Consider the following 14,120-nt stretch of genomic DNA (forward strand, 5'->3'; position numbering starts at 1 on the left):
CCAAATTTCTAGTCCTCAAATTGCCTCTTAGTGCTTCATAATTATCAGTCCCCATGTGTTTCTCTTCCTCTAAAAAGACATGTTTTTACCTCTGACACATATTAAACATGGAGACTTTACTTTTCTAACTGCAAGTTTCTCTTAAAATTACAGGGGAGGGGAGGGGGAGGAAACGGAGGGGAGGGAAGGGAGAAATTTTTCTTACCTGCCTGTCCATTAGGTATCCAGAGATCCACAGTGAGTGAATGCATTAAAATTTAGAGTTCACAAATAAAAGCAATCCGAATAGTTGCCACAATATCTGATAAATAAGGCCTCTAGTAAGGAGCAAATGACATCACTGGGGCTCAGTTGAAGAACCCAACATATAGTATGTAATCTTATATCCAGTACTAAAATTAACAATTCACATATTAAACTCGATTATCTATAAAACAATTGTCTGCTCTATAAAAACTGATGAGATGGTGTGAATATATTTTTGAAATTTAACTTAAAGACAAATCTTTACAATGCTTCCATATACACAATTTATAGCTTTGAGTTCCTTGTCTATTTTTCTTATTCTAGTGCCATACTGGAAACATTACTTTTTAATTTTAATTTTATTTTTTTTACATGGTTTTGCCATGTTGCCCACGATGGTCTTGAACTCCTAGGCTCCCAAAGTATTGGGATTACAGGTGTGAGCCACCATACCTACCCTGAAAACACTCCTTTTAATTCCTACATTGCAATCCAGTTATGAAAAAAATAAAAACAGAAACAAGAAGCCATCAAAAATAAAAATTAAAAAAAAAATAGCCTCACTGATCCTTTCCAGTCATTCATTCAAAAAATATATCAGGGCTAACCATGCAGCAAGCAATAGGAATACATATATGACTGAAGGGAGCACCTACTATCAAGAAACTCATAGTCTAGTGAAGGAGCTTATAAAACACCCTCAAAACCATCACAACTCTCATTTAATTTGTTGTAACACAATGCAGGCCAAATTATTTTATTTTGCATGCCAGTGACATATAGAAATCACTGGGAAGAAAATGTCTAATTTTTCCAATGACAGAAAAAAAACCTCATCCATTCTTATATTACAAGCATATAATTTATATACATATTACCTCAGTCTGCTGTTTTACAAAAACATTTAATGTTGCAACTTTGTTCCTTTAAAAACAAGTATCAGCACCCCCCCCAACAAGTTTACCTAAGTAACAAACTGGCACATGTACCCCTGAACTCAAAATAAAAGTTAAATTAAAAAAAAAAAGAACTAGTAACAGTATCTGCAAACTGGGTCTTCAGTCCACCTAAGTCATAGTAAAGTTATCTGGTTGCCCTGGTTACCTCTAACCTGCTTTGTTAATTTTTTTTTATCATGGCAAAATATACATAACGAAGTTTATCATTTAAACTATTTTAAGTGTACAATTAAGGGCACTGTACTGTTTACAGTGTCATACAACCACTACCACTATCCATGTCCAGAACTTTTTCATTACCCCTAACAGAAACTCTATACCCAGCTGGATGCAGTGGCTCACACTGCAATCTCAGCACTTTGGGAAGCCGAGAGGCAGGCAGATCACTTGAGCTCAGGAGTTCAAGACCAGCCTTGTCAACATGGGGAAACCTGTCTCTACTAAAAATACAGAAATTAACCAGGTATGGTAGTGCATGCCTATAATCCCAGCTACCTGGGAGGCTGAGGCAGGAGAATCACTTGAACCTGGGAGGTAGAGGTTACAGTGAGCGCAGAGGGTGCCACAGCATTCCAGCCTGGGTAACAGAGTGAATGAGACTCCATATCAAAAAAACTCATTCATAAACTTATAATAAAATATGTTAAATATTTGTTACTATACATTTTACAAAGCTTTAAAAATTTAAATTCCAACAATATGCTTCATTTTAATCTAAAGCTACATTCTATGTAACCACTTACTGCTAGCATAGTTCATTCAAGTTTTAGAAGAAGTGATTTTTACACAAATTAACCAATTACAGAGTAAAAGATTCACCTTTCACTGTCAATATTACCATCTGACTCGGACATTCTTTCTGGGATCCAATGAGAAAGAATATAATAGAAACTTCATGCTTTACAAACAAAAGGAAGGTTATGTGATTGCCCATGTTGAGAGGCAACAGAGTAAGGTAGTTAAAAGCATGAATCTAGAGGAAAACTAATTGGGTTCAAATCTGGACTCTGTTACTTCCTAGCTGAGGGACCTTGGCAAGACTACTTAACATCTCTGTGGCTCAGTTCCCTCAAATTCTAGTACTACTGATAAAGTTATTGTGAGAATTAGATAAAATTTCTACAGTGCTAGAAGATTAGAACAAAATAAACACCATCAAGTGCCTGATAAATAAAAATGCCAAAGAAATCAGTTCCCTAAATGTATTAGTTTCATCAACATAACTTTATTATTATTAGTGAATGACTCATTAATTAATAGGATCCATTGTAATGAACTATTAAAGATTCAATGGCCCCACATATTGAGGCTTTTTTTTTTTACTATTTTTTAATTACTCTTGAATGAATAATTCATTCCAAGAATATACACAGTATTAAAGGATACACATATCAAGAATATACACAGTATTAAAAACACAATTGTCCTTGACCTCAAGGAACTTCTAAAGGGGTTGTGACAGATAATCGCAAAATATTATGATGTACGCCACAATAGGAGAAGTAGAGAGAGCTCTGCCAACATACACCAGAGCATCTAACCCAGGCTTGTGTGGACATGGGGAAGCAACACAGGGGAAAGTGACCTTGAAGTTAAGAGCTGAAGGCTCTCAGGCAGACTTTGCCTGCCTGCTGAAAAACTTGGAGAGGGTGGAGAAAGGAAGGATCAAAAAGTTTCGCAATCAGAAGGAACTGTATAAACAGAGCAAAAAGAGTTTGATATGTTGATAAAACCGAATGCAGTGTGACTATAATGCAAGAGAGGAGACAGGAAGCCAGAGAAAGAAGGCTGAGAGATAGAGACAAAAGTCCTGAAGTATCCAACACACTGTTTTAAGTATTTTGAACTTTATCTGAACAGTAATGTTAGTGCAGTGACAGGATCCAAATCACAGTTTGTAAAGAAGGATCACTCTGATTACAGTGGAGAAAAAGGATGACAAGGGACGAGATGAGACACATCAAAGACCACTTAGGAAACTATCATAGTTACCAAGCCAAATATGAAGATAGCCTGGAGAATGGTAATGGCAAAAGGGAAGGTGAAAGTGGAAGGTCTAAGGAGATATTTAGAAGACAAACTGATTATTGGGAAGGAATCAGTGATATTTCCAAGTTCCTGGTTTGGTCAAAGGATGTATGGTGCTTGCCCACTGTTGAAGAAGACTCAATAAATTAATACTGGCTTGCCCGCTTGAAACAAAATGGGAGGAGTGAGGTAGCAAGAGATAAAAGCTATGAAGTTTACTTAGGGCCAGATCAAATTTGGCTGCAGGCCAAACTAAGATTTTCTGATTTTATTGTAAGGGGAATGGAAAGCCACTGAGGAGCTTTACTGTTTGCCCCACTTACTCTTAGGGAAATGAATAAAAATGAAAACTTTGAATAATTCCAGGTCCACCATGCACAGCTGTGCAGGCTGCGCACTGCACAAATCCAAGGAATGCCATTCACATAGATTATGATATAAATGGCACCCCTGAAGTTGTGCAGAGCACAGCACAGCAGCCATCCTTGATACAGCATGTTATATGGTTCTCTAGTTTACATGAATAAATGTCTTATATCCTGATTAAAATAATAAACCTCTCAGCAAGGCACAGTGGCTCATGCCTGTAATCCCAGCACTTTGGGAGGCTGAGGCAGCTGATCACGAGGTCAGGGGTTCGAGACCAGCCTGACCAACCTGGTGAAACCCGGTCTCCACTTAAAAATACAAAAATTAGCTGGGCGTGGTGGTGCACACCTGTAATCCCAGCTACTTGGGAAGCTGAGGCAGGAGAATTGCTTGAACCTGGGAGGCGGAGTTTGCGGTGAGCTGAGAGTGCACCATTGCACTTCAGCCTGGGTGACAGAGCAAGACTCCATCTCAAAATGAATAAATAAATAAATAAATAAAAATAATAATAAACCTCTCTAAGCCAGAGCTTATGTTTTAAACTTCTTTCCTATCCTTCAGGTGACCTAGAATAGGTAATTTGTAATTTGTTCTCAATGTACAGCTAGCCCAACACTTGTGGTAATTGACCTAGACACTACCATCCACTTCGATTTTACTACTACAACCATTACATATTCTCCTGTTACAATGTAAGTCTAAATATACTTACAGCCTTATTCTAACAGATTTTTAAATAGTTATTTCTATATGATATTTATGTCACAATTTTTACTGAACCAAGTTTCACTACACTGATGAATTATATAACATGTTCTCATTTTCTTTACTGGACATTTTTTACTTAAAATTATTTGTGTTCCTCCCCTGTCTTTTTCAGAATAAGAATTTTCAGGCCTTGATTTGGTTTCTTTCAGCCTCCACTGATTATATACCTCTGACCATTGTTCCTGCAATTGATTAAGAAATCACAAATTTTGGTATCACATATCTATTTGCCTTGTTTTTATGAAATATTTCTTCAGACATAAAGTCAATTGTGATTTAGGGTGTTATCACTTATAACACAAAAAAGGTCTTATAATTTATTTAAAGGGTCAGAATGAATCACAGAAGAATGGCATTTTACATAGAATTCAATTGTAATAGTAAGTAATTCAAGAAACTATTATGAGCCAGAATAATCTATTTTCTCCTTTGAAATTTATTCTCATTAGCTATAGTATCTTCTGAGTTTTGTTTGGTGATTCAGTGTTGATTCAGTTGTTTGTGAGTGAAGGAATACCATACCTGATATATCACTTTTGAGTGGAAAGGGCTGAGAGGAAGATGGGATGGGGACCAGTACATCATAAATTCATTCACTTATTTAGCAAACACTTACATAGTATTTCCCCCGTGCCAGGCACCTCTCTAAGAAATTTACAAATAGTAACCCATGTAACCCTCAACCCATCTACCTCATCTGTTTCTCCTCCCTGCTGTCTATCACAGCCCATTTGCCAAGAAATACTGGCCTATGTGCCAGGTTTGAAATGTATACCAAAGGGTATAATCTGTTGAATTCACATTATTTCTGTCATTAGCATTATCATAACTATCTTCCATTATTACTGTATGAAACCAAAATTTCATTCATTTTTCCAGTGCAACTGTCTGACTCTTTTTTTTTCTTTTTCTTTTTTTTTCTGAGATGGAGTTTCGCTCTGCTGCCCAGGCTGGAATGCAATGGCGCGATCCTGGCTCACTACAGCCTCCACCTCCTGGGTTCACAGGATTCTCCTGCCTCAGCCTCCTGTGTCACTGGGATTATAGGCACCTGCCACCACTGCCAGCTAATTTTTCTATTTTTAGTAGAGATGGGGTTTCATTATGTTGGTCAGGCTAGTCTTGAACTCTTGACCTCAGGTAATCTACCCACCTTGGCCTCCCAAAGTGCTGGGATGACAGGTGTGAGCCACTGCGCCTGGCCAGCTGTCTTTTGATTAGGTCCCAGCCACCATCGTCTGTCTGTGAGATTCTCAACTGAGTGAGAATATAGAGCATGAAAGCTATGCAAAGTTGGATCTGCATTATACTCTAGATAAAATGACTGGAACTTAACATGTTTACAATTACATAAAGAAATATAAAATGGACTTTTAATATAGTTTTCAAATGAACATGTTAGTTCCACTATCCAAGTCTTTCTTTCTAGCTAAGATCTCTCTCCTGAGCCCTGGCACTGTACATCACCATAGTCACTAACGCATGGATGTCCCAGACACACTTCAACGGCTGAAGAGTGAAATCACCGTTTCCCTCTGCTCTTTGCATCCTTTTTCTCTATGGAGGAATGGTGCTAATGTGTCCAAGCAACCAGATGTCCAGGAGTCATCTTGAACTCATCTCTTACCTCACTGACCCGACCCCTACTCCTAAGCCCCTCAGTCCTGCAGACGTTACCTCTTTAACATTTCTTACTCCAACATGACTGCTATAGTAAAAATGAGCAACCAGTCCCCTGATCCTGATTTAACCCCCTTCCTATCTACTCTCCAAATACGGCTACAATTACCTTTCTAAAACACAAAGTGGATTCCATGATTCTTCCAATTAAAACACTTCAATGGCTTTCCATCAATTTCAGGAGAAATCCAAACTTCACATGAGGTCCTTCATAATTAGGCTTCTTTTCTTCTCCAACCACGACTGACTCTCCTCTCCTTGCCCCATTACCCTGAGCTCCAGTTGTACCTAAACATTGGCCTTTTCCATCTGTGCCACCTTTTCTCTTGCCTTTGTGCCTTTATACATAATGTCTCCTCTACCTGAATGCCATTCCATCTGGCTAACTCCTAGGAAATTCAGCACAGTATCTATGTGATTATATACCTCCTCCTAGATATATCTCCCTTGAACGATATCCCTCATTCCCAAATCTTGAGTAAGATGCCCTTTGAATAAACAACAATTTATTTATATATCTCTCCATTAGCAAACAAGCCATTTAGGCACAGGGAATATGCCTCCTATTTTTGTATGGTCAGCATGTAAACATCCATCTGGCACTTAGACACTCAATAAATGTTAACTGAGTAATGAATAAACCAGTTGTGAAAATAAATGTGAAATTTTCTCTCTTTTCAGGTAAATTTTAGTTAAAATAAAAGCAAAATGGGTTATATTGTGTTCATAGTTGTTTACTTTTTAGGTACAATAAGTCAGGTATGTGCATAGCACTACTAACATAAATTCACAAAGCTTTAAGGAACTCAAGTAAGTCATTCAAACTGTGAAGAAACCTAAAATCACCCCATACCCACGTCGATAAAACTCTTATTTTGAAAGTCTTTTTAGAGAGCTGTCAATTTTGAATTAGTCCTGTCTTCTTTTATTAATATGTTTTCTCTTTTATAGTAAATACCTAATCATATCCATCTGTTTGCAGAAGACTGAAATTAGGAATGGGGCAGCATAGAGAATAAACAGGACAGTGCTAACAGGATTATCTGTGCCAAGAGTTTTCATGGGTAACATGTGAAGAGAAAATGTATGGAAGGCAATCAGTTTGAAAATCCATCTTTAGATAGAATTAACATTTTATTTTATTCACACTTCACTACCCTAAAATATTTTACTCCAAAATATTTGGAGAAATAGTTTACTCCAAAATATTAATACATGTACACAAAGATACGTACACAGTCCCACCTCTGCTATGCAGTTGGGAGGAGAACTGATATTTTATCAGAAATGTAGGTTATACATAACTGCTGTAACTGAGTTCTGAACAGCGCACTGAGTTTCCTGGCAGCAGAAGTAAAAAGGAAAACACTTTGTGAAATAAAAATAAACAGGAACATTTTTTTTCTGAAATTTCATATCTAGCACCTAGCTTACAATGTAATAGTTAGTAAATATTTGTTGAATATACAAGTATATCTTCATATTAAGAATTTAACAAGATAGAAAATGCCTTCACTGATAGATTAATTACAGCTGCTGGAAAATCTAAGCAACTATTTTTAAAAAATAAGCCTTCATTTTTTTTAAAAAAAGGGGAATATGTTATTAAACTAAGTCTACAAAGATATTTATATGGGAAACTAATATCTCTGAACATACTTTAATAGTGTTTCTAACTTGATGTAGGAATACAATACAGAATATTTAGAAAAGTGAATAGAGATAATTTTCTTTAGATATACACAATATCACTTGTTTTCAGCAAGACTTTTAAGAGAAACTGAATAAACAATAAATTTTAAATGGAGTCATCCTTATGATAGAAAGCATGGAGTACATGGGAAAATCAAGATCTCACTATGAAAATTAGGGAGGTCTGACTTGTATTCATACAGGCCATTCTGCCCACTACAAGACAAGGCCAAATTTTTCCTCAAGATGTAGCCCTGAATTTCTCCTACGGCCAGTACAACCACTCAATAGAAATTCTGAAGTTCTGCCCCCGTGAACAAGAAGTACTTCACACAAAGCATGATTAAAAAGGAAGAAATGCTAAGTATATACTCACATCAATCAACCAACAAACATCAGGTGCCTCCGGCTTCACTGTATTGTACCCAGGCAGCTGACAGCCCAGGCCTCTGTAAAAGTCTCCTCTAGACTATACTTAATGCAGACAGGATCTCAGCCCAAAAACCCTCTGCAGGACTACCTTGGTTCTCAACTTCCAGTGGATTAAAACTTTCCTCTGGGCGCCTTTAAAGAGCTCCTGGTTTGATAAGACTCCAATTAGAAGCCCAAGGAAGTCTAGAGGCCCTCCAGAGTTCTGAGGCCAGCTTAAACACTAAACACTACTCTCACTCCCTCAAAGCTGCAGGAATTTATCAATTAAAGTTAGCTCTCTGCGTCTGGCCTCCACTCAAACTCCTATGACAGTCCTCAAGGAGACTTCCAAAGCAACCAAATTTCCCAATTATTGGACAGCCACTGGTCCTAAAGACCTAAAGACAGCACTTAGTTTAACAGTTAAAACCAAGGTTTGTTAGGAATCCCTAGAACCACATAAAATAGTTTACTAGCACCTAGAAGTTAAAGTAGAAAGAGCACAAAATGAGGCAGTATTAAGAAATGTAGTACTTCCAGTTCAGGCACTAACTCACTTTGGGAAGAGAACAATTATCCAACCTGTGGATGTGAAAATCACTACTTCAAAAAACTTCTTCCTCATTCAATTACTCCTTCCTTCATCCTATTTAAGCATTGATTATGCTATGCATGGAATTTATGCATGGTTAGTGGGGAAAACAAAAATACTAGGAGAAAGGGTAGCATAAATCAAGAGATTTAATTTACTGTGAGGGCTCCGGCAAGATTATCTCAAGGAACCAACACCAAAACACAGCCATAAAGGCTGAGTAGAAATTAGTTAGACAAATAAATATAGGGAAAGATTCCAAGCAGAAGTGCAACGGTCCTGAAACCTCATTCAGATGTTAAGTAGAATTATAGTATATCTAAATAACTTTGCAAAAACTTTTGAAAATATCAAAACTTTAATCAGTAACATTAAAATTTAACCTATAAAGTTTGCTATTTGTAAGCCTCACCTTTCTTATAGGCTCATCCATAGCTTGGATTTTTTTTACTTGCCTAATTTTTTCTAAGAAAACCATGAGAGCCTAGCCTTGAGTCTATTACTTTCTACTACGTACCAATGCTTACCTAACCAAACAGATCAATGTCCATGTAGGAACAGCAGTTTGGAACACAGAATAAAATTCTAACTAAGCTTTTGTTTTTAGAACATATTGTTTGGTGCATACAAATTCAGAATGTGTATAGCTTCCTGGTATACTTTCCACTTAAGCATATGTAACAAACCTTTCTATCCCTATCTTTTAAAAAGAAGTCAGTGCTTTAATTATTATTCACATTCAGAACTGCTAAGACTCCTTTTATACCAAATATATATATCAAATTTAAATAGAAGAATTGGTTACATTTTTTGTAGTTGCTTTGTTAATTTTCTTTTCATTTTCAGTATCTTTGAAACAGTAGGTTTGTAAGAGGATCATGGCACACGTACATATCAAGGTATGTTTTAAATACATTATAAATGCTTACTAAGGGCTTTTCCTTCTCAAAGCATATTAAGAGGTGCTAGATAGTTCATCTGGAGCTTTCACCCTGCTCCAGACACATGTAATCTACAATTACTTTATGTCAACAATATATTTATTTTCTTGAATTCTGAATCCATTAAATTGCCTCAATCTGAAAATGAGCTTCATAAAGATGCACATTTAAAGTGTTATACAAACATTTACTTCTACTTTTCTGAAAATGTGCATAACTACTGATTTGCTATGTTTTGCTGTTTTACTATAGGTTGTAATATGTACAATTTTGAGTAAAATTTTGAGTAATATTTTAAACTTTACCCCACTTATATAATTAGCTGGTTCAGGAAATGTTTATTTTATATAGCTAAGTGTAAAAGTAATTTTCTTGGAGCTTTTATTAGTGTATTTCAAAAGACCTCCTAAACGAACTAAAAGTGGCCTGGTATTCCAATAAGACACAAAACATGTTTCTTATATTTTATAACTAACAAACCACTCCAATTGCTGAAATTTTACAATTGGTAGAAGTAACAATGTATTATCTCTATTGTTATAGTCATGTGTTACTAATTATTCAGAGAGGGAAAAATATCAAAATTTGTTTTTAAATAGCTGCAAGAGATAATGGTTCAAACATATAGAATTTAAGAGTACATAAATTTTATTACAGACATTAAACCTTTTAGTTGTTCATATGTGTTCTTTTTAGAAGGAATAAAACCTCAGCGAGGGGAAAAAAACAACTTAAGATTATAGAGGCTTTGTACACAGTTCTTTCCAGTAACAATTTTGATTAGAAATCAAACTTACTGGCTGGGCACAGTGGCTTATGCCTGCAATCCCAGCACTTTGGGAGGCCGAGGCAGGTTGATTATTTGAGGTAAGGAGTTCGAGACCAGCCTGGCCAACATGGTGAAACCCTGTCTTTAATATATATTAGCCTGCCTGTAATCCCAGCTACTCGAGAGGCTGAGGCAAGAGAATCATTTGAGCCTGGGAGGTGGAGGTTGCAGTGAGCGGAGATCGCACCACTGCACTCCAGTCTCGGCAACAGACTGAGACTCTGTCTCTCAAAAAAAAAAAGAAACCAACAAAAAAAGAAATAAATCAAACTTACTATTTTCCAAATACTCTGAAGAAAAGGTCTTGCAACATACTTTGTCTGCTTTGGTAATTACTTTGGACATATTTATTAAGGCAAATTCTCTTATTAGCATATCAAAAACAAAAAAGATCAGAGACTTAAAGTGAAATTAAAACTCCACTGACAATGTTCACCTTTAATTTTTCTTTCACATAAAATGAATTCAAAAATTCTTACCAAGGTAATTATTGGTTTGATCATGATGACTACATGGAAAACATTTTTTACGTTACCTATGATCCAAGATATATGTTTACTTAAACAGCATATTGGATGGAAAAGTGAGAAAACAAACAAAATCTTCCTAGATATGTAGACAGTATGTCAAAGTCCGGAGTAAAACGCACTGGTATCTTAAGCTACCAAAATGAAGGCATCTGACTGAAAAAAGTTTGATCATAATATGTAATTGATATACACATACTGAGGCTCATTCTAAAGCACTTTTAAATCCATAGTAACCATTTTTAAAGAATAAATCATTTGAATGGTTAATTGACTACTAAGAAAGAAAAGTGTCCGGGTGTGGTGGCTCATGCCTGTAATCCCAGCACTTTGGGAGGCTGAGTCGGGTGGATCATGAGGTCAAGAGATCAAGATCATCCTTGCCAACATAGCGAAACCCTGTGTCTATTAAAAATACAAAAATCAGCTGGGTGTGGTGGCGCACACCTGTAGTCTCAACTACTACTTGGGAGGCTGAGGCAGGAGAACCCCTTGAATCCAGGAGGCGGAGGTTGCAGTGACAGGAGATCACGCCACTGCACTCCAACCTGGTGACAGAGCAAGACTCCATCTTAAAAAAGAAAAAAAATCAGAAAAGTTTTCATAACAAAGCTTACAGGTTATTTTTTAATCAAAAGAATAAATATATTGAAATATTCATGGTGTCTCTATTTAAAATTGCTAAAGGAATGCCTGAATTGAATCTAGATAACATGAAATATATAAAATGAAGTTTCTCAGGAAAATAAAAATTTTAGCATGCTATCCAGATATTAGTCAAGTACACAGAATTTCAAAACATAAATTCATACTCCTTTCGTATTCCAGTCTTTCCTAAGCCAAAAAACAATTGTAGACTCTTATATCTAAGCCACTTATACTGTCGATTTGGATTAAATTCCATTGTGTACTCTACATTGCACTCTTATGGAGGGAACTAACCTGCCACTACTCACTAAAACATGAATCTCCACATCTTAAAGGTTATATACAGTTTAACATCTCAGTATTAAAATTTAAAAATAATATCAATTATTTTCCCATTTTACAAAATTTTTAGTTTGGCTGTATTCATATTGTCCAGAAAGTAAATCTTTGTTAAGTAGTAAGTGTCCACTTACAAAGGCCATTGAGAGGGACTGAAAGAAAAAACCCTAAAAGTTTACACTTTAAAATGTACTTTTAAATGCACTTTTAAAATGTAACATGTTCTAATATCTTAGTCTGCGTGTATTTAATACTGTGTGCCCAGTATTTTTCTGTGTACTTTGAGGAGTACGAGTGCATATATACAAACACACACAGAGAATACAGAAAATTAATCCATATAAAACAACAACTATAGAACAAAGGATTATCAATTCTGGAATGGCAAACTTTTAGAAATGGAGAATAGATTAGTGGTTGCCCAGAGTTAGGGATAGAAGGTGTGTGTGGCTATAAAAGGGCAACGGAGAGGATCCTTGAGATGATCAAAGTGTTCTGTATCTTGACTGTGCTGGTGGTGGATACACACAGAATAAAATTCTATAGGACAAAACACACACACACAATTAAAATGAGGAAACCTAAATAAGATCAAGGAATTTTTATCAATGTCAACATCCTCCCTGTGATATTGGGCTATAGTTTTGAAGGATGTTACCTTGGGGGAAACTCAGTAAAGGGTACACAGGATCTCCCGGTTTTATTCCTTACAGATGCATGTGAATCTACAATTATCTAAAACTAAAATGCTTTTAAAAGATTATAAAATACTTTATTGTAAATACATTCCCCCCTAATAAAAACACACAAGGAACAAATGCCTAAAATCCTAGTGACAAAAAGAAATATCACATAGGTGCAGTAGTAGTTCCCCTCAAAGAAACCCAGAGAAATGATTACACCTATGTATTCTTGCTGTCAATGTTCTTAAATTTTTTAAATTATTTGTTAAATTAGTTTTAAAGATCACATCCTATAAACTGAAGATTTCTCATGACACAGTAGTGATACAATGCTACCTTACAGTTTAGATGGTGGTAGAATCACCCAAAATAATAATAATTTTAAAAAAGGACCATCTTTCTCTTACCAGTTTCTGTTAAGAGATAAGAAGATCTCTCTCCCTCTCTCCCTTCTCACATCCGAAAGAGTTGGTACTGAGGAGTAGAATGAATGCGCCACAAGGATTTCGAAAAGTCTGGTCTTTATCTACTTTGAATTTCTTGGAAAAGATTCAAGCATATCATTCCTTTAACACTAAAGCAAGATTAGAAATCACGTGTAAACCACTGGAATTCCTTTGCTGTGAGGAAGTCGAAGGTGATCAAAGGCAGGGTGACACGCAAAATGGCACTTGGATAAAATGGGTCTCATTAGGGTGGAGTCCCATTCACGTAAAATGACTTCCAGGCAATTCCTAGGGCCTTGACTTTCAACCCGACACTTGCCTGTGTGCAATGAAGATGGAAATAGAAACACCGTGCCCCTCCCACACCCATCTGGAAGCTTCAGCCTCTCGGCCTGACCCCCAAAGACCCGCTGAAAAGAATGGATACTTTTGCGAACTCCCGTCCCCACCCCGCGGCTCCCCAAGAGCTCCACTGGCAGGGGAGCGGGGCCGAGGCGCCGGGGAGTCCGGCGCGGGGCGAGGCTGGTGACAAGGGGCGACGCGGATTCAAGCTGCGGACTCACCCGCGTTCTGCAGCGTCTCGATGTTTTGGGGTCTGGTCGCCAGCTCCGCCACCATCTGCACGAACTGGGTCCGGGCCTTCTGGTATTGCTCGAACACTGCGGGGGAGAGAGTCGGTGGAGTGGCCCGCGGCGCCTAGTTCACCTCGTAGCCAGCCCGTCGGGGCACCCGCCAGCACCGGCCCTACCTTGCAGAACCTGCCTCTGACTCATGGTGTCTCCGCCGCCGTCCGCCCTCCTCAAGCTCTGCGAGGAAGCGACTCGGCCTGCAAGTCGCCGAGGGGACGACCGCGACGACCACTCGGCCTCCGACGGGAGCCGCTCCTCTGTGTACCCGCGTCTCCCGGGCAACCGACCGGAACCGGAACGCGGCCGTCTCGCGGCAACGGCCAGTGCCGGGCG

At 37.6% G+C, this 14,120-nt stretch overlaps 1 protein-coding gene across 4 annotated transcripts in view; it reads right to left on the bottom strand.

Moving 5' to 3' along the window:
• Positions 1 to 14,120, bottom strand: part of SPAG6 (sperm associated antigen 6) — a 64,857-nt gene extending 50,737 nt beyond the window's left edge. For 2 of the 4 annotated variants that reach the window (XM_032243893.1, XM_032243890.1), the window contains exons 1-2: positions 13,907 to 14,120; positions 13,722 to 13,817 (exon numbers count right to left, since the gene is read on the bottom strand). In XM_032243893.1, the coding sequence (XP_032099784.1) occupies positions 13,722 to 13,817; positions 13,907 to 13,931 (121 nt within the window). In that variant the 5' untranslated portion in view covers positions 13,932 to 14,120. Of the gene's footprint in view, positions 1 to 205; positions 581 to 13,721; positions 13,818 to 13,906 lie in introns of those variants that run through there. The other 2 variants (XM_032243892.1, XM_032243891.1) reach the window with 2 other exon arrangements.

This window comes from Sapajus apella, unplaced genomic scaffold, assembly GCF_009761245.1.
Source record: "Sapajus apella isolate SASKATOON/1434 unplaced genomic scaffold, GSC_monkey_1.0 scaffold53, whole genome shotgun sequence".
NCBI lineage: Eukaryota > Metazoa > Chordata > Mammalia > Primates > Cebidae > Sapajus > Sapajus apella.